This window comes from Natator depressus, chromosome 2 (assembly GCF_965152275.1).
Source record: "Natator depressus isolate rNatDep1 chromosome 2, rNatDep2.hap1, whole genome shotgun sequence".
NCBI lineage: Eukaryota > Metazoa > Chordata > Testudines > Cheloniidae > Natator > Natator depressus.
This window is the reverse complement of record NC_134235.1, coordinates 20,628,595-20,649,748: the sequence shown is the minus strand read 5'-3', so window position 1 is coordinate 20,649,748 and position 21,154 is coordinate 20,628,595. Positions and strand designations below refer to the sequence as shown.

Genomic DNA, 21,154 nt, shown 5'->3' with positions numbered 1-21,154 from the left:
ACCTGCCCGCCGCTCCAGCCGCCTCTGCCCCCGCTCGGCTCTGGGGGGGGGACGCGCCGCGGAGCCCTTCCCTGCAGCCGCCGCCTGCCTTGCCCTGCCGCGGGGACCCGCCGTGGGAGCCACCCCTCCCCACCTTCTATGCGCCTGGGGCGCGCCCCAGGCCGGGGACAGCCCGCTGGGAAGCCGCTCGCCTGGCCGCCCTCCGCCGTGTGCCGCCGCCGCCCTCTGCCCGCCTCTCCGTCCCCATGAGCCGCAAGGCGCAGCCCCGCAGCCCGGGACTCCTGCTGCCGGCCGCCCGCTGCCGGAGCGCCCCTTCCAAGCGGCTGCTGCTGCCGCCGGACGGCTCCAGCGAGGACGCCCCGGCGGCCAAGGGCCCCCGGCTCTCCGAGTGCCCCAGCAGCGCCCAGGACTGTCTCAGCGCGCCGGGCTCGCCGTGCGCCCCCGCCTCGCCGGGCAGCGGCCCCACGCCGGGCAGCGCCCAGAGCCCCAGCCTCATTGCCGGCTACCTGCTGCTGCCCCTGGCCGACAGGGAGCATGTGTCCCGGGCGCTCAACATCCACACGGGCCAGGAGCTGCGCTGCAAGGTAAGCGCCAGGCGCCCGCTGCCCCGGGGGGATCAGCCGGCTGCGGTGGGGCGGGGGTTGGAGACCAGCTGCTGTTCCCTCGCCCAGCCCGGGCACTGCAGGCTTTGGGCTCCCCCATAGGTGCAGGAACTAGGGGTGCGGGGGTGCTGCTGCACCCCTGGCTTGAAGGGGTTTGCATCAGACACAGTGGCTCTCAGCACACCCCCCCTCCCCGCTATACACATTGTTCTGCCACCACCGCCCTCCCATTGATCTGTGCCAGCCACAGAGCTTGTGGATGGGCAGCCCGGTGGGATGGGGAGGCGGTGGCAGTCAGGCACTGGCCCGGCTGAGGTCAAGCGGAGCCAGGCTGGGGGAGTTCTGGTGACTTTCGAGCCGGCTTCGCTAGTGAGAAAAGTTCGATCTGCCTCCCCCGCCTAGATCCGCGCTGAGGCGGTATCGGGCTCCCCACTCTGATCTCATTGGATTACAGTGACTGTCGCTATAGTTAGTAGATGTGGAGAGGATTGTGGCTTGTAAGGTGAGAAATAAAAAGATCAGAAGCAGACAGATTCAGGAGAAATAAAAACAAAAGGAGTACTTGTGGCACATTAGAGACTAACCAATTTATTTGAGCATGAGCTTTCGTGAGCTACAGCTCACTTCATCGGATGCATAGTTTCCACAGTATGCATCCGATGAAGTGAGCTGTAGCTCACGAAAGCTCATGCTCAAATAAATTGGTTAGTCTCTAAGGTGCCACAAGTACTCCTTTTCTTTTTGCGATTACAGACTAACACGGCTGCTACTCTGAAACCTGTCAGGAGAAACAGACAGTCTTCCATGCAAATGCTTTAGATTAAAAAGAGAGGGCCGAATGGAGCCCCATCAGCACTGCTCCCTCCCTCTGTTCCCTGCTGACAATGACACACAGCAGAATTGTTCCTGACTAACCCTGCTTGCAGAGTTTTCCATGAGATGTCAGCAGGGCTTTTAAAGAGCACACTATGCTTGTCTGTTGTCTTGGACCTATTTCTGAATGGGTTGGTTGCTGACTCTGAGTTTACTGCTGCCACCTGCTGCCTGGCTCGAATGATGATCATGACTATTTTCTAACCCTTCCTTGACCGATGGGCCGAAAGACATCTGTGGGACAAGGGGGGAGGTTTTAATGACGGTAATATTGGGTAATGAAGGATGTGAAGTGGGAATTATAAGTTATGTACCCAAGTTTCTCCATGGAGATATCAAATGAATAGAAATTATGACATTCCATGTGTGTCACTGTTTCCAGTCAGGCCTAGGATGTGAGTAACTTTTAACGAAGCTTAGCAGGTCACCAAGAGAACACTGTCAAATCCTTACAAAACATCCGCCTGCCTGCCATTCCCTGAATTAAACATCCATGGGTTTAATCCTTTTACCTATTTCAGTTTGCATACTAGGACTTTACAGTGTAACCATGATCACCCTGCGGTGAAACCTCGGAGTAACTGAAAGGCAAAATCATCAGTTGTTCTTAAAGTTTTCTTCTCCTTAAGATTAACAATATCTGAATATTTTTGGAAATTATCTCAGTAGCGGCTTTTAACATAGTTGATATTGAGGGCTGGCTCCCATCTAGTTCTCTCAGCATTGTCTGTGGAAATTTGTTGTATGGTAGACCAGCTTTAGCACTCCTGGTAATGGAGATCCTTTTTTTAAATTTTCTCTTTACAGGTGTTCCCTCTCAAACACTACCAGGACAAAATTCGACTTTATGTTCAGCTGCCATCTCATAAGAATATCACTGGGGTAGTGGAAGTGATTCTGGGTGACACCAAGGCCTATGTTTTCCTTGAGAAGGACTTTGGGGACATGCACTCCTATGTGAGGAGCTGTAAAAGGCTGAGAGAAGAGGAGGCTGCCAAGCTCTTCAAGCAGATCGTCTCAGCTGTAGCTCACTGCCACCAATCAGCCATTGTGCTGGGTGACCTCAAGCTCAGGAAATTTGTCTTTTCTACTGAAGAAAGGCAAGTAATGCTCACTGAGTGGCCTTTATGGAGGTGGCGGGGAGGAATAGCCCTTCTAGAGGAGAACTCTATCCAAGTGAATCAAAGTTCTGCAAAACCTTCAGAGTGGACTAGAGGAAAGGCAGCTTCTTTTGGCGGGAAACACTGTAGAGAAGTGAAATAGGGTTCTAAACCAGCTGTCCTCTGCAAATTGTCCTGTGTACAACTTGATGTGTGTGGGGGGGGGGGAGAGGTGCATGCGCGTGCCTAACGTCATGGCTCTGATTTATAAATATTTATTTTTCCTCTGAGTTTGTGTACAACTTACCTTGCATAGGTTCCTGTCTGATTCAGCAGCTGTTCAGATTAAATTGTTTGGTGTACAAACAGATAATGAGCTGAGAACTTATTAGCTCCAGATGTCAAAACACATTGCATTTGAACATCAGATTCAAAATGAAATGAGAAAAAGGCACAGACAGTAAATGGAACGAGGTTGGGGCATTATAAAACAAAGGGAAAACAACTCTGATTTAAAAACAAATGTGTAAGGAATGTAGGCTGCAGTACTGTATTTGGACCTTTGTCCCTTTACAAAGCCCCACTGAAATCAGTGCAGGAATCTACCCGCGCATATCTCATAGCAGGATGAGGGCTTCAGTTTTCAATTTCTTTTGCAGAAGGGATCTGTAAAATCACATTTCCGTCACTCTGTTAGTATAGTTTAGACTCAGTTTACTCAAAGTTACACTTACAGTGAAAGTAGAAGCTTTTATCTTTCCTCCTCTACAGAGGACAGGGTCCCTATTTTAAGACCTAAATGCCACATAATGTGATGCACTTTGCATGTGGTCATACCCTCCAACCCCCCACCCTTCCACCCCCACACACACACACACACACAAAGAAAGAAAGAAATGAAGGAGTTAAAATGAGGTACATAATGTTGCATCTTGAAGGAGGTTTACATCTTATGTTGAGAACCCAAATGTTAAATGAGCTCCTTGTAGAACGTACGGCTTAAAGAGACACTGTCTAGTCAAAGTTAGCCCAAAGTATAGGCTTTATAAAAATTAGATTTATAAAATCTAGGTTGGTAGAACTATTTCTGATTTTTTTTAAATTATTCAGACAGGGAAAAAATCTTTACGCAAACATTTCTGTGCAGTGTCTGCTGCCCTTGTGTTGCAGCATGGCACAATGTAAAACTGAAAGGAACTACTTTATTATTCTCATTAAAACTGCAGTGAGTAAACAACATTAACCATGAGAAGAACATTATTTTTTAAATTCTTTCACTAGTAATAACTAAGGTCCCAGTAAAACATAAGAAAATTTACTTTTTAAAATAATTTTAACTTGGCTAGTATCTCTTAAGTTTTAATTTATTGAAGCACAAGGCGAGATAGCTGTTCCAACAGTGCCTCTTATATTTTTCCTGCTTTAAAAAAAAAAAATGTTAACCTACAAAATAGTAACTCTCTTGAAGGAAACTGTGGCAGCTTTTCCCACCTATGCTAAGATAAAACCCTTGCTGAAATGCTAGATTGCACGCAGTCTTTCTAATTTGGAAATGTGCATTGCACAGGCTAATGTCATATGCATCAAATTTGGTAACAAGAGGGTTAAGCAATGTTAGGAGACTCTCTTAGTCTAAGAAGCACAGGTGCAGTGTTTTAGTGCTACAGCAGCCAATCAGAGGCCAACAGCATAGGCTGAGTCATATTTTCCATTTACAGAACCGATGGGTATTTTACATTATGATAGGAAGTCACATTGAGGACACACCGCAGTTAATGCATTTACGCACCATTAAGCTGTAAGGCAGAACAAAGCCATTCAAGAGCAAAGGAATGGCTGCTCAGCTAATGTAAAACTTTTCTACTTAACTTGTGTTAGGAACTAGGATGAGCCTATACCTGCAGAAGAGATGGCCATTGAAGCATGACATGTGATGTCATCTGGAAAAAAATATAAGTGAGCAGGAGGATTAATCATGATTGTGTGTGCAAAAGGGATCTGGACTTTGAGATTTAAAAAAAGCATGCTGCTATATGGTGCATTCTCATTGTTAAACTGGAAATAGTAATGACACTGTAGTAAATTAACCAAGCACAGTTACAGTACAACCTAGGTAGAATGGCACTCGGTGGTATTCCTCGATTGTGGAATTTTAACAATATATAGGTTACGAATAACATTATTTTCCCCATAGTATGTGGTATTGTGTGACATTGATACTGTAGCTGTACCTTTGTTGCACTTGGGTCAGGTCTAGCACTCTTGAGTTTCTCTGCTACATGTTCACAATAAGTTTTTCTCCCTTTGGTCACAGTACTGCGGTAGGGGTTGTAACAGCAGACAGCCTTGTGTGTTAAATTATCTCTGTGCTCATTATTAAAACAGTTTTGTAACCCGTACGTCTGTTTCTCTCTTCCTCAGGACTCAGCTGAGACTAGAAAGCCTAGAAGACACTCACATCATCAAGGGGGAAGATGATGCTCTGTCAGATAAACATGGCTGCCCAGCATATGTCAGCCCTGAGATCTTGAACACAACAGGGACCTACTCTGGAAAATCAGCTGACGTCTGGAGTTTAGGAGTAATGCTGTATACCCTCCTAGTAGGACGCTATCCCTTCCATGACTCAGACCCTAGTACTCTGTTTTCTAAAATCCGCCGTGGACAGTTCTGTATTCCTGATCATGTCTCTCCCAAAGCCAGATGCCTCATTCGTAGCCTGCTGAGACGGGAACCCTCAGAAAGACTTACTGCTCCAGAGATCTTGCTTCATCCTTGGTTTGAAGCAGTTTTGGAACCTGGATATGTAGACCAGGATGTAGGAACTTCTGATCAGATTGTTCCAGAGCATCATGGAGACAGTGATGATATAAGTTCCTTCTTCTGTTAGTCCTGAAATCTCCAAAAACCTCATACAGTTCTCACACATGGCATCTTTTTAGGGTTTCATTTTTCCACATTACAAATGCACAGCATTCTAAAGTGTCATTATAATCAGAAAAGTGACTATGTTTAAAAAACAAGTAAATAAACAAGGCAGGCAACTATTTACTCAGTGGATCCAGAGTCATATCTGCTTACTCTGCTGGCAAGTGCTTACTATTAGCACTGGAGGGCCAATACAGCTGTGGAAGAGCCAGCTGGAATCTATTCTGCCTCATGCATCATCATCAACCACCCAATTGCCAGGTGATCTTTGATTGCAGAATCTTATTATTGGTGATGTAAGAGACAGACAAAAAGAAGCTAGGCCTCCCATTTTCCCACATAGGTATTAAGTGGAATGTGTAGCCCTGATGGTGAAAAGACTAAATGGGGGAAGACCAAATCTGACATGGAAATTAATAAGAGAGGAATCAGTAAGGAGCATGTTGTTGCCAGTTTTATAGAGTAATTTTCTGACTATAAGTGCACTTTAATGGTGGAGGGAGGTCTTGACCCACCAAGTCCAACAACCTGCTCACTTGTCAGGTAGATCCTGCTATTAGCAGGTATATTATATGAAGCTATTAAAGATCCATCCATAATTAAATGTACACTATTGTCTTCCTCTACTGCTTTTGGCAGATTAGTCCAGTAACCCTTTAAGGAGGAGAAGATACCTGACCTCTCAGTTGGATTTCATATAATACCGTCTCCCTGAACATAAAATGCATTTTTAATTTATTTAAGCCTAACTGTGACAAAGAATATCTAATTCTATACTCTTGTAAGCTCAGGGTGCTAGCACATATTCGTGTACCAAAACACAACACCATAGGTTGGAGCACCTTGTCTTAGAAAAGAGAGAGAAGGGTCTTGTATAGTATATGTGAACCCTTCTGTTTTCCTGTTAGCTTAGTTTTACAAAGCACTGTCTCTTAGGTTTAAAATCCTGTACAAAAACTTGGTTGGTCTTGAAACTTAACTTCTCCAGATGTCCGTACTTGACTATTCAGGTGTATCATCTGCCTCTGGCTACATTTGTTTTTCTTAATTTTTTTACATGATTATGCATAATATTTCAAATTTATGTGGATAATAAATACACCTAAATAATCATTACTTTCCTGGGTCGGGGATAAGTAAAGCCTAGTCCTGCCTAAGATTTCTGCTTTGTTTCATGTGTGTGCCTGGTTGATTATGTACAGAAATATCAACTTGTATTAAAAGTGGTTCACTAAGATGACATATAAACAGTTCCTAAAATGAATTTGTTAAACGGGTAAATGACTGTGCTGTACATTGACAGAATGGCACTATAATGATGCAGTTATTTTAAGGACTAACCCCTGGCAAGCTACCATACCACCATGCATTGTGAGAATGCCATGTATACCTCATGTACTGTGTACTTTGTACATATATCTTACTGTTTTGAGGGGGGAGGGAGTTGCTGTTGTTTGTGTGTCCTAATAACTGAGGTGTTGAAGAGCAGTTTAATGTGAATTATTGTTGGCAATACTAACTTGACAGAATCATGAGCATTAGAGAAGGGTGAAGTACCTCTATTGCACTAAATCTCTCATGATTGCTTGACATTTGTATCTGTGATACAGTTTAAACCTAAAAAAAGTAAATCTGTATATATTGGTGGAAAAGCTGCCACAAAAGCTAAAAACACTATGTCCAACCTGTACATATGTATATATGTGGAAACCTAGATGATAAAGTCTGACTTGTAGAAAAGTTTTAATAAACCTGATTTCATAAATGTTTGTTCTCAGTTTTATGTTTTATATGTCTTGAAGTTAAATTTATCTACGTATTTAGACTTAGATTAATCTAAAATATATTTGGTCTCAAAGATACTTTGTTAACCTACAGTTGTGTGGCTGTTTGGTCACACAGGAGATAATGCTTTCCACTTAGTGCCAAATCCTGCAGATATCACTCAAGCAAATGTCCCATACGCCTATTGGAAGCTGTGCCTGAGTAAGGACTGCGGAATATGGCTCTTACCACCTTTCTCCAAGGATTTGAAAGGCCTTTGGGGAAACAGTAATTCAGTATATCTCACAAGAGCCCTGTGAAATAGGGTAAGTGGTATTAGACCTATTCTTCAGATGGGGAAACTTAGGCACAGAAAGGTTTAAGGCTCAGATTTTTCAAAAGCAGCTTCTAATTTGGATGTGTGTGTATTTGGATACCCATCTTGAGAAACAAGGAAATGAATGCCATTACTTCGTACCTTGCATGGCTATTTGCATCTGCACTGCGGGTGTCAAGCACTACCATGTCAGAAAACTCTCACTTTTGCACAGGTGGACATGGCTACATGAGGTGCAAGCCACTAGAAAATCAGATCTGAAGTGTCTGAAACAGAGCAGCTGAAAGTAGGGGCTGATTTTTGAAAATGTAATGTTTAATCATGTGCCCAAGACCACATAGCAAGTCAGTTGTGAATTAAACCTGGGAATCTTGCTTCTAGTTACACTAGATGCAGAAGATGGTTTGTGGGCCTATGAAAATGAAATGAAAATACAGATAGACGTATTTCTTGGACGCAGGAGGATGAGGAATATGAATAGTAACTGTATCAAGATTATAGAATGCACCTTCCTTAGAGAGAGCTGTCCTTGTGACCCACCCAGGAATGGTGAGGTCGCCATTATCAAGTATAGAGGAAGAAGGGATTCTTAATTTTTATTTATACCTTTCACCATTGTTAATGGTGTCCTTGGAGTTTAAATCTGTTTACCAGTGCAGCCACTCTATGGAAAATCTTTGCCTGTGTCAAACTATACCAGCTTTTACAGGTCTCCCTTCTAAAGAGTAAACTGAAGGGGAAAAGAGGTGAAGTAATTGGTCAATACAGAGGAAAGTGTCTCTACCTTCATTGCTCCTATTCTCCCATTCCGAGAGACTACTTATATATGCAGTCAGCATATTTTCCATGTGCTTGCTGAGTGTACGTAAGGCACCAAAGTATCTCAAGTTACTTTGCTAAAGTTATCCTCATAGGACGTGTATAAATATACACACTACCTAGGTAGTCTGATTAAATTACCCACAGCCTTACCATGAGTTGTATCTTGGACAGAAGCCCTGATGCATCTTTATCAAATAATTGCAGGAGGTTTGGGCTTTGATAAATGCTTGAAAGCTTTCAAAACATTTTTTTTCTCCTACAATTAAATCACCCTGATTAGGCCAGCATCTGGGCCGCCCCAGGACTTTTTCTCACATACATTGCACTGTTGAGCAACTAGAATAAGCGCAAATGGTCACAACGTCTGCAAACAACCTGAGTGTTGCTTTAAGGATTATAACATAACATCCATTCTGACAGCAGAATAAATTGTTGTTGCTTTGTAACCTCATGGTTCATGCATTACTGTACATGAAGTTTCAGAGCATGTCGAAAGACAATGCATATTAAGTAAGTAAAACTTCCGTGGTGGGTGTGAGAAACTTTTATTTAGATGAGGCATAAAATATTTTTCTTTAAGGGTGCCACAATTCATGCATTTCCCAATGTGACCTTTTGGGCAAGGACTGGATGAGTCTCTTTCTTTTTCTTAGCTAGTCATCGCATTCACCCTGAACCTGCAAAATGATGAGTGACTCCTAGATTGTGCTGAGACCTTCAGTTGCTATTGATTTTCCACAGAGTACAAGCGGAGGTGAGATTGCTCAGGAGCTTGTAACATTGGCAATGAAAGCCTTGTTCCCATTGAGTTTGCCAGTATATGATTCTTTATACAGATTATTCTTACTTTCAGTTCTAAATTGATCCTCAATTTTAACTAATTTGGAATTAAAAAAAATAAACAATGGCAAAGAAGTGTAAATTAGAATAGTCGAAGTGCTTTGGCTAAAACCGGCAAAGAGCGGCAAATACAGAGTTAAGGGTAAAATTGCTTATCCCAGCCACCTGTTCCTGGATCTTTGAACAGCAGGTGATATTTCTCATACTATACATAGACATACTTGGACATATTAAAACATTTTCAGTTTTATCTGTTTAAAAAAAAGTGCTGATATTTTTAGGCGCAACCCTTAGTGCTCATTAAATATATTTTTGCCCAAATTTGTAGTCAATGAAAAGAATGGTGTTATTTCATAAAGATGCACAAGTTTAAAATTAATTCCACTTGACTGAATTCTAAAGCTGTGTAATGTGCTCTTTTTTATAGTTCTCCTTTAGCGGATTAAGTCCATGACTGAGAGAGAATTTTAAAAGATACTTTTTTCAATTGGCATTTTATTACGCACGTTTCTATTCAGATTCTCTTTTTATACAAATGTGTATTTTTCAACTTCTTTTTTTATGCTGTTAGGTTTCATCAGAAAAAAATATTGCTTAGCATGGCACAGTATATGTACAGTACTGTATGACTGTGCTGTGCAAATACTTTTTTAAAAGAATGTCATTTCACACATATGAAAAATATCTTGACTATTTAAATTCTGTTTTCTCGTTACCTTATAAGGTCACATTCTGATTAATCTGTTGCCAAAGTTCGTTGTTAAATGAAAACTCTTTTTGACCTATTGGTGGTAAAAGTGCAGTAAAATTTGCAACATTTTTTATAATACGTTCATAACTTACAAAATATTTGCTCTCAGAGTGAAATCCCTATGTGACATTTCAGCCTACGTCAAATTGCTACCACAAAATTAGAATCCTTCAGGATGAGAGTTTATAAGGAGAAAAACATAATGGAACCATCTCTTTAAAAAATGCCTTAATGAAAACTTGATAGTTTTCTCTGCTCTGTATGTATTTATTTACAGTATTTAACCAGATAACCAGGCTGATGTGCAGCACTCCCCTTCCAAATTTGGCTTTGAAGCAGGAGCAGCAGACATATCAATTACATACAAACATAAACATAACTATATGAAGCAATCATGTTTCTAACAACAGTAAGCAGTGCACAGAAGACCAAAATAACTAAAATTCATAGAACAAGAGGTAACACTTTTCTTTACACTAAAGTTATGGGCCAAAGGGGTGCAAATGCACTTTCAGCTCAAGGGATTTCTACTCATCTTGCCTGATTATACAGAGACAAATGGAGTTTGTCTTCTCACACTGAAATGTGGATGATTAATATCTTTGCTGAACACCAAGGGCATAGTCTCATCACACTGGGTGTGGATTTCTGCATGCAACTCCTATTATTATTAATGGCTAATTAATGTGTAATTTGCGGAGGGAGGTGAGACTATACTTTAGCAACATGTTGTGAGCTCATAGGTGAGTTTATCATTCAAGGAACCATCAGCCAGATATGGAGTGTGGGTGATGGAAACACAGCATGAATCAGCTACCCTCTGTTTATTTTACAGTTCTGTTGCAGGAAAACATTCACCTCCACTAACCAGAGCCAACAACAAAAGTTGAGTTTGATAAATTATTAGTGGAGCTGTTCTCAGTGGCTTTGCTTAGATTTGACTCCTCTTGCGCAAATTGCAGATTAGGAAAGGATTAAGTAACAACAGCGTGGCTAAAGTATTACACATAACACTGGCTATTAGCCAAGGAATGTAGCATGCAAAAGCTGACATTGCCTAACAAATCCAATATAGCTCTGGTCATCATAGAAAATGACTCTGGCCATCGCCTAAGGTAGCAGGTCAGTTTCTACTTTGTTACTCAGTGTCTTGCTGCAGCAAAGTGTTCACTAAAGAGATTTTTTTTTTATTTCTAGGTAGTGACAAATCCGTAAAGATGTAGATGAGTCACAGAAACCATAAATGTAACTAAGTGTAAAACCATTGTTGGGCCTTACAATAATATTCTTGTCAAGTCTCAACATGTCAGGTTTGAAGAGCTGCCGCTGTTTAAATGTTAAAGGTTTTCACTGTGCAACCAGCCAGTACAAAAAAAAAAAAAAACCAATCAAAATAGCTCGGGGCCCAATCCTGCTTCCTAACTCATGTCAAAGGGCCTGCTTTTGCAAGTAGTTAGTGGGACTATTCCTGTGAGTAAATGCTATTTGTTGCGAGTCAGGGTTTCAGAATAAGGCTTAGAGCCCCAGAGTCCCAATGGATTTCAATGGAAGTTAGGAGCTTAAATACTTTTGAGCAAGTAGTAGGTCAGAGAGATACCATGTGTGTGTATAAGGCAAGCAGGATTTGGTGCTCAGTATCCAGATGAAAGTTTAGGGTATAATCTAGGCCAAGTTTGATGCTAAATGCAAACTGTAGGCTGTAAAACATGGAGGTTGAAATCTTGGCCTCACTGAAGTCCATGACAAAACTCAGTGGGACCAGGATTTCACCCAGAAAGATTATGAATAGAAAGCAAACTGTAATTCAAGCACATTAACTATCAGAAGACAAGGTGGCCTGATTCTCTTTACCTTATATCTTGTGTAGTCATTTATACCCGTGCCTAGCAAGGGAAGTGTGGGAGAAAAACATGACCAGATTGGCATGGGAATGTTCTGCACTCATTTGGCACTGGTGTAAATGGTTGCACAAAGTGCAGGGCAATGGAGAATCAGGCCCATGGACTGCAAACTAGTGTTGCCAACTCCTGCATTTTTATGCTGAGTCTTGTGCTTAGTGATGTCTTAGTTAAAACCCCAGCTGCTGAGGTCGAATGTTATGTGAGTAGCTCAACTTTTATTTATAAAATAAAGTAAGTTTCTGGTCTTCCTGGTTTTGAAGACATGCTTGAAAAAATGTGACCCAAGTGCACCCTAAAGGCTCAAAAGTCAGAAGGCAAATAAAAAAGAACCCAAAATGTATTTTTTTGACTAGCTCAAGATTTTTAAGCCAATCTCATAATTCTGGGGGCCTGACTCGTGCTTTTTGAACATTTGGGGTCGGCAGTCCTGTGGACTCTATGTATCTATTCCATGCTCATTACTTTACTAGAGGCCAGGTCCTCAGCTGACGTAAATGGCCATCTGGATGTTAATGGGATAGCACCTATTTACACCAGCTGAGGATCTGTCCCAACATCTGAGCAGCGGACCAAAAAAAAAAAAAAGAGAGAGAGAGAGATAAAGTCAGTAAATAGTTCTTCTTTCCACAGCACGTGTTAGAGGAACTTCACCTCCTCCTCTAGAATTATTTACTGACTTAGTAACATTTGTCTCAAGCATTTCTTCTTCTTCTTCTCCTTCCCCCAGAGTTGTGGGGAGGAGCTGGAATTTGCATTTCATCCTGAGGGGGCGAGCTCTCATTCTTGTGGAAGGGCATTTCACATATGTGTACAACCCACCGAGAAAGTGTCGTCCTTCTGTTCTCACCAGTTTAGTTCTCGACAGTCATTCCGGATGAAGGTAGTTATCATGGATGTGGGGCGGGGGGCGGTGGGGGGGCGCTCAAGATCAACACAAGGAACTTTTGTCAAAAAATGGGATATGGAGGAAGGTGCGGGGGTGGGGCACGTGGGTGGTGATGCCAGCCCTGCGCGCGGGGGTGGGGGGAGCAGGGCTCCGGTAAGCAGCGATGCCAGTCCCAGCCTTTGAGAAATATGGTCACCCTACCTAGTATGTGCATTGCTGCTCGCCCAAGCCCTGTCTGCCGCCCATGTGGGGAGAGGGGCTCGGGCAAGTGGGTCAGGCCAGTCCTGTGGGTGGGGCCTCAGGCCAGCCGCACACAGTGTCCCATTTTCCCATTGGCAAATATGTTCAGCCCAGTCCAAAGAGCAGGAGGCCCCAGTTGGGTGACTGGTGGGCCGAGTTGTTTGCTGACAGAGATGACTGTTGTTGATACAAGTGATTTTTACAGATAATGGTGCTGGAGGGATTCCTGGGTAAATCCCTGCCTCCCCAAAGACTATAGGAAGCATCTCCATTCCCAGGGGGGTGGGTCTCAACTCGTTGCCAGACAGAGGAGCTCCCCCAGCACCACCCTTGGCCTGCATTATCTATTTAGGTTGTGAGGTTTTCAGTGCGAGCTCCATAGGCCAGGTTGACCAAGGTATTTAGGTACCTAGAGTTGCAGATAGTTGCCAGTGGGCTTTTCAAAAGCACCTGGTCCCCTGATTCCTGTTGATTTGAGTGGGAGCTGGGTACATAGGTGCTTATGATAATCCCACTAGACAACTGTCTGCATCTTTAGGCACCTCAGTACCTTTAAAAATCTGTCCCTCCATGTCTTATGATGTATTTGTACAGCACCTAGCACAATGTGGTCCCGACCTCTAGGCAATGCAAACAGTAATGGAAAAGCATTGAAAAGACTAGAGGATGTGCACATTTGGAGGACCGAGGCCTTCAGTTAAGGGTGATATTATATTAGCCCGCATTCTTTAAAATATTTCCTTTTCCCCCACCTGTGTGACCTCCATCTTGTCTAGCTTCAGCTTCACTCAGCTGCACTGCCCTTCATGCAGGGGCTAGTCTCTCTTGGGCCCGGGGACAGTGCAGGGATGGTGACAGGTAAAGCAGTGGCCTTTGTAAGCCCTGCAAAAGGTTTTGTTTGACATTGTTGGACATTTGCAACTAATATGGACTGTCATGTAGATTCCTCCAGGAAGCAGTGTCCATTTCTGGAAGAGGTCATAAAGTGTCTGTGCCAACTATGGCAATTTCCTGCAATATCTTTGAATGACCTCATTGTATGAAGCTTATGTATTATTGGGGCCAGGATTCTACGTAACCAGTCTAGAGGGGAGAGGTGACAGATATTGCAACCCCATACAGCATCTTTGGGGTCCATTGCTTTACATTAGTGGTTCATATATGATTGTGATATATGATTGTGTTCTACTCCATTGGCGAGGGCTACAACAGCTCCTCCAGGGTCTAAAAACAGTGCGTGGTGATTAAGGTAAATCAGCCAGGTTGTGTCTCCCCAACCCCGTGAGATACTTGGGGAGGCTTGCATATTCTAATTCAAAATACAGTCTCCAGGGACCAACAGACAAAGAAAGGACCTTTGGATAAATTGCCTCCATTTAAACTGTCTCAGGGCCTTCTGTCTGATACAACAAACAGACAGGACCTGCTGTCCAAGAGGGGGCTTCCAATCCTTGCGCAAAGGTTGGCAAGGAAAGCCTTGACCTCCCAGGGCCCCATAAGGCTGATGAATGACCACTGGTAAGCTTTTTAGCATGTGTGCAGATTGTTTTATTGTTTTTAATATGTTTTTTTCTGTAATGTTTTCACCTCAAGAATAAATGTGCTTGCTTAGAAAGAGATATGCAGTAACTTGTAACTGCTGGCATTACTCTGGTCATGGCCTTCGGAGAGAAAGCAAAGCACAGACGCTGGCCTGTTTAGGTGTCTGGCTCGCTGGGACTATCACAGTGTAGGTAGGGAACTGTTGTGCTGTCTGGAAAAAGCCCAGGTCAGGAGGGAGAGAGTTGCAGGTCTCTGACCAAGAACAGCGATGGCTGAGGAGCCAGGAGCCTAGAGTGGGTGCCCTTGCTGGATCATGCAGGGGGAATACAGGTGCAGTTGCCCTGAAACTGTGGCTTGTCTTACTTGGTTGAAAGACCCAAATAACCTGTTTTGCAAAGCATTCAGGCTATAATGCGCTCACAGAATTCTGTGTTTGTGTTGGATGGTAATGACCTCTACTGTAACTGCTGTGACTTTCACGCCAAAAGTTTCAAAGCTGGGTGACTAGCATTAAGTGCTTACAGTCAGATTTAGGCACCTATATACAAGTGGCCTGATTTTTCAAAGGTGCTGAGCATCCACAACTCATATTGAAGTCAATGGGATAACTTGCATAGAGTAAGGAATATTGAGATGATCTTAGATCCTTTATAAAATGAATGGTTTATAGCCTGTAGGCTATCAGATATAGACCATACATAATTAGCTACTGTAGTTTTTAAAAGCGCATAGGTGAGCAATAGGTATGAGTGACTCTCCAATAGACAGAATTGCTTATTTGCACTACATGGTTCCTGTGATGCCACACCTACATACATACCATACATTAGCCATTAGGGTACAGATTCTTCCAAAAAGTTACACTCAAATTAATTGATCCCTAGGATATGTACTTTCAATATGTCTGCAGAGCGCCCCACAGCCCAATCATGAGTGAGTGGTACCATCAAAAGCAAAAGGAGAAATACGGTTGTTTATAAGGTAACATGTATTCAGAGTCTGTGAAATACCTAAGACTTTAATGACAAGCAGTAAAGAAATAAAGTTTGCAGATAATGATACAACTATGAGTCAAGCTACTGCACTGGCTGGCTGAGTAAGGAAAAATAAATATTACGGTGAACATAGTGTGACAGGGTCGGGCCAGATGGCTACCGGAGAGTAATAGAAGGCAGATATATTAGCCCCAGGCTCAGAAGGTCCCTTTTCCCTGGGTAAGGTAACAGGGAAGGTTCCAGAACAATCAGGAACCTTCTGGAGACAATTAAGACAGGCTGATTAGAACACCTGCAGCCAATCAAGAAGCCGCTAGAATCAATTAAGGCAGGCTAATCAGGGCACCTGGGTTTTAAGAAGGAGCTCACTTCAGTTTGTGGTGTGCATGTGAGGAGCTGGGAGCAAGAGGTACTAGGAGCTGAGAGTGAGAACGCGTACTGTTGGAGGACTGAGGTTTACAAGCATTATCAGACACCAGGAGGAAGGTCCTATGGTGAGGATAAAGAAGGTGTTGGGAGGAGGCCATGGGGAAGTAGCCCAGGGAGTTGTAGCTGTCACACAGCTGTTCCAGGAGGCACTCTAGACAGCTGCATTCCACAAGGCCCTGGGCTGGAACCTGGAGTAGAGGGCAGGCCCAGGTTTCCCCCAAATTCTCCCAACTCCTGGTCAGACACAGGAGGAGTCAACCTGGACTGTGGGTTCAGAAAAACGGCCAAGCTGAGGGCTGCTGTGAAGCTCCAAGGCGAGCAAATCCAGCAATAAGCACAAGACTCACCAAGGTAGAGCAGGAACTTTGTCACAACTGGTGTCGGAAGCGGGATCTTGTGTCCACAGTGTGGCAGAAGAAGGAGGGTGTTTGGAAGGAAGAAAAAAAAAAAAGTGAAGAGGGTCTATTTTTATTTTTTTTCACCACAGTGGAGGAGGTAGTGCGGGCACTGACACAAGTCACGGCTGCCCAGCAGGAGGCTACTCGTGTCCAGGCAGCTGCCCAACAGGAGGCAGTGCGGCTGCAGCAAGAGACTAATCGCCTGCTGATGGACCAGGCTGCTCAAGACCGGGCTATGTTGCGGGAACTGGTAAACTAGGTAAAGGCCCTTACAGAGCTGAACCGCGGCCATGATGGGACGCAGATCATGCGGGCCAGCAATTGGCTGCAGAAAATGACGTGGGAGGATGATGTAGAGGCATACCTCCTGGCCTTTGAGAGAGGCGGGAGGCTTGGCCCCGAGAACAGTGGTCTGGCATCCTCGCTCCATTCCTGTGTGGGGAGGCCCAGAAGGCCTACTATGATTTGCCTGAAGAGGCTGCGGCAGACTACCCCCAGCTGAAAGTAGAGATCCTGGCCAGATCTGGGGTAACGACCGCAGTGCGGGCCCAGTGATATCATGAGTGGAGGTACCAGGAAAACAAAACCCCGCGGTCCCAATTATATGACCTCATCCATCTCGCACAAAAGTGGTTACGAACTGAGTCCTGGAGTCCGGAGGAAATACTAGAGGTTCTGGTCATCGACCGGTACATGAGAGGACTACCGCCAGACCTTTGCGCCTGGGTAAGCCAGAACAAACCCTCCACCTACGACGAGGTTGTCGCGCTGGTAGAAAGGTGAAGGACGGCGAGGGAGCTGACCCGACCAGTTAAGGAAGAAGCACCCCGGGTTAAACTAGCCCCACCAAGCCCTAGAGCTCGGGTGACTGGGCCACCAGGAGACCCCAGGTGGAAAAAGAGAGGGGCTGAAGGCCCAGCAGAAGCCACAAAGAGTCGGAGCACTGAGGGGGAAGAGGATCGTGATGTTAGACTACCCAAAGCAAGAGACCGGGGAATGCCTAGGGCTCCATACAGATGTTACGCCTGTGGGGAGTGGGGACACATAGCTGCACAGTGTCCCAATGCCAAGGAGCCTATGCAGTGTAACCTGGGGAACTGGGCAGACCCATGCTCCCTAATCCACCTTGTGGGGGTCTCACTAACCCCACATATGTACACTAGACCAATGAAGCTAAATGGGGTAGAGACCACAGCACTGGTTGATTCAGGGAGTGCTATCACGCTTGTCTCAGGGAAGCTCGTGAAGCGTAGTCAGCTGCTGTGGGCTAAGGGTACAGGGATAACATGCATCCATGGGACAGTTGGTTATTACCCCACCATCTCAGTAAAAATCGAGATTCAGGGGAACACTACTGAGGTAGCAGCAGGTGTAGTCCCTAAACTCCCATACCCAGTGCTCATAGGGAGGGACTTCCCAGGGTTTGGAGACTTACTCTCGGTAGGGGAATTGGAGAAAGGGGGAAGCCCTGAAAGTAATGAGGCATCCACAGTAGACTGTCAACCCCCAACCTTCTCTGAAATATCTCCAGATTTGTTCTCCACTCCCAAACAGCATAGAAAGACGAAAAGGGAAAGAAGGGCAGCTAAGGCCTTGGGAACCCGAATACTGGCCCAAAGCCAGAGGGTCACTTTCGTAGGTAGGCGGACCTGAGCAGCTGAAAAGTAGGCCACCCAGGAGGGAGAAGCTGTGTGGAGTCTGACCCACATCCTTACGCCTCTGAACCAGTAGAGGCAACAGAGACTGGCCCCTTAGATCTTGGGCAGATTAGCCGCGGGAGAGGAAATTTTGGACGGGACCAGGCTGAAGACCCAAGGTATGACAAGATTAGGAAGGAGGTGACCGAAATAGATGGGGGCCCCGTGGAAGGGAAAACCCAGGGATCAGGACCCTACTTCATAATGAAGAAGAATCTCTTATACCGGGTTGCACCAGTACAGGGGCAGAAGGCACAGCAGATCCTAGTACCTCAAAAACACCAGAATGCTGTATTAAGTCTGGCCCATAGGCATCTTTTGGGGGGGCATCTGGGGGTAGAGAAGACCCTGGCACGGGTCCTGCAATGATTCTTCTGGCCCGGAGTACATGAAGAAGTGCGGAGGTACTGTGCGTCCTGCCCGAAGTGTCAGCTGCACAGTCCCCGTCCCCACTTGAGGGCACCTTTAATACCTCTTCCCATCATAGAGGTCCCCTTCGAGTGAATAGCCATGGATCTAGTGGGACCCCTGGAGAAGACAGCCCAGGCCACCAATATATACTTGTCGTTCTGGATTATGCTACTCGCTACCCAGGAGCCGTCCCCCTGCCGAGCACAGCCTCTAAAACTATAGCGAAAGAGTTGGTGGGGATCTTTGCCCAAGTGGGGCTACCAAAGGGGATATTAACAGACCAAGGTACCCCATTTATGTCGAAGCTAATGAAGGACCTCTGTACGCTGCTCCATAAACATACCCTGAGAACTTCAGTCTACCTTCCGCAGACCGATGGGCTGGTAGAAAGGTTTAACCGAAGCCTCAAGGCAATGATAAGGAAAGTGGTAAGTCGAGTCGGGAAGGATTGGGACACCCTACTACCCTACCTTATGTTTGCAATCTGGGAGGTATCTCAGGCCTCAACTGCGTTTTCCCCCTTTGAATTATTATACGGACGCCACCCCCGTGGCATACTAGATATTGCAAAAGAAATCTGGGAAGAGGAACCCAATGAGGGGAGAAATAGAATTGACCATGTGTTGCAGATGCGAGAACGGATAGCCCGGGTCACCCCCTATTGTACGGGAACATTTGGAAAAGGCGCAGGAGGCCCAGCGAACCCATTACAATCGCAAGGCAAAAGTCTGACAGTTCCAACCAGGGGATCGGGTGATGGTGTTGGTACCCACGGCAGAAAGCAAGCTTTTGGCCCAATGGCAGGGGCCCTATGAGGTGGTTGAACCCGTGGGGGAAGTAACCTACAAGGTGTGGCAGCCAGGACGCCGGAAACAAGAACAAATTTATCACATTAACCTCTTAAAGCCTTGGCACCAATGAGAGGCGTGTGTAGTGGCCCAAGAGACCCCGATCCAGGGAAATAATATGCAGGAGCAGATCAGGATATCCACTGATCTGACACCAAACCAGAAGAAGGAGGTAACTGAGATGATCAACCGATACCAGGACATGTTTTCAACCAAACCAGGCTGGACCACTGAAGCATATCACCATATTATCACAGACCCAGGGGCAAAGGTAACTTTAAGGCCCTATTGGGTCCCAGCGGCAAAAAGGGAGGAGATCAAGGCAGAGGTAAAAAGGATGTTGGAACTGGGAGTCATCGAAGAGTCCCACAGTCAGTGGTCAAGCCCAATTGTGTTGGTCCCCAAACCCGATGGCACCACTTGGTTTTGTAATGACTTTCGCCGGCTGAATGAGATATCCAAATTCGATGCATACTCCATACCCCGTATCGATGAGTTAGTTGACCGCCTGGGCAACGCCCGATTTTTGACCACCCTTGATTTAACAAAGGGATACTGGCAGATTCCCCTTGCCAAAGATGCGAAAGGAAAGACAGCATTCTCTACACCAGAGGGTCTGTTTCAATATATTGTTCTTCCTTTTGGACTGCATGGGGCACCTGCCACCTTCCAGCGTCTTATGGACAAGCTCCTACGGCCCCATACCAGTTATGCAGCGGCATACCTGCATGATGTGATTATTCACACCCCCAACTGGGAAACCCACTTAGGAAAGGTGGAAGCGGTTCTGGACACGCTAAGACAGGCTGGCCTCACAGCCAAGCCCACCAAGTGTGCTATAGGGCTAGCCGAGTCTAAATACCTTGGCTACATTGTAGGAAGGGGCATGCAGCCAATCAAGAAGCTGCTAGAATCAATTAAGGCAGGCAAATCAAGGCACCTGGGTTTTAAAAAGGAGCTCACTTCAGTTTGTGGTGTGCGTGTGAGAAGCTGGGAGTAAGAGGGACTAGGAGCTGAGATTGAGAACGCGGACTGTGGGAGGACTGAGGAGTACAAGCATTATCAGACACCAGGAGGAAGGTCCTATGGTGAGGATAAAGAAGGTGTTGGGAGGAGGCCATGGGGAAGTAGCTCAGGGAGTTGTAGCTGTCACACAGCTGTTCCAGGAGGCACTCTAGACAGCTGCATTCCACAGGGCCCTGGGCTAAACCCGGAGTAGAGGGCGGGCCCGGGTTCCCCCCAAATTCTCCCAACTCCTGGTCAGACACAGGAGGAGTCGACCTGGACTGTGGGTTCAGAAAAACGGCCAAGCTGAGGGCTGCCGTGAAGCTCCAAGGCGAGCAAATCCGGCAATAAGCACAAGACTCACCAAGGCAGAGCAGGAACTTTGTCACAATAGATATAGGCACTTAACACAGGCAAGGCCAGATTCTCATCAGTGATTTGGTTGCTTTGCACCGCTCCGGTAGTACAAAGGAGCTGGAAGAAGGAAAGACACAGAGAGAGAGAGAGTAGGGTGGCACTCTGCTTTGCTGTTTTTTGGCTGGCATATAGTCCCTTAGAGACCACACACTGCTATGCTACCTCACTTGGGGATCTTGGCCAGTGCAGCCAAGCCCATAGAAACAGAGAGCTGTAATCAGATCCGTGGAAGTCCATCTGTCCCTATCCGTGTCCCCCTCCCACCCCCCACCCCCCCAATCCCTCCTGTGCTTAGCAGATCTCTGTGCAGGAGAGAACCTGGCCTTTAAGGGCTCAAACAAAGACCATTTGCATGCAAATCCTCAATA

At 45.4% G+C, this 21,154-nt stretch overlaps 1 protein-coding gene across 1 annotated transcript; it reads left to right on the top strand.

The window, feature by feature from the left end:
- Nucleotides 1–245: 245 nt before the first annotated feature.
- Nucleotides 246–7,236, top strand: TRIB1 (tribbles pseudokinase 1). The gene is made up of 3 exons (XM_074943857.1): nt 246–584; nt 2,283–2,575; nt 4,997–7,236. The coding sequence occupies exons 1-3, from the start codon at nt 246–248 to the stop codon at nt 5,463–5,465; spliced, it is 1,101 nt and encodes a 366-aa protein (XP_074799958.1). The 3' UTR covers nt 5,466–7,236.
- The last annotated feature ends 13,918 nt before the right edge of the window (nt 7,237–21,154 follow it).

Coding starts and splice junctions, on each gene's coding strand:
- TRIB1 (XM_074943857.1), top strand. CDS start 246: ATGAGCCGCAAGGCGCAGCCCCGCAGCCCGGGACTCCTGCTGCCGGCC. Junction 585..2,282: donor GCCAGGAGCTGCGCTGCAAG/GTAAGCGCCAGG, acceptor TTCTCTTTACAG/GTGTTCCCTCTCAAACACTA. Junction 2,576..4,996: donor GTCTTTTCTACTGAAGAAAG/GCAAGTAATGCT, acceptor TCTCTTCCTCAG/GACTCAGCTGAGACTAGAAA.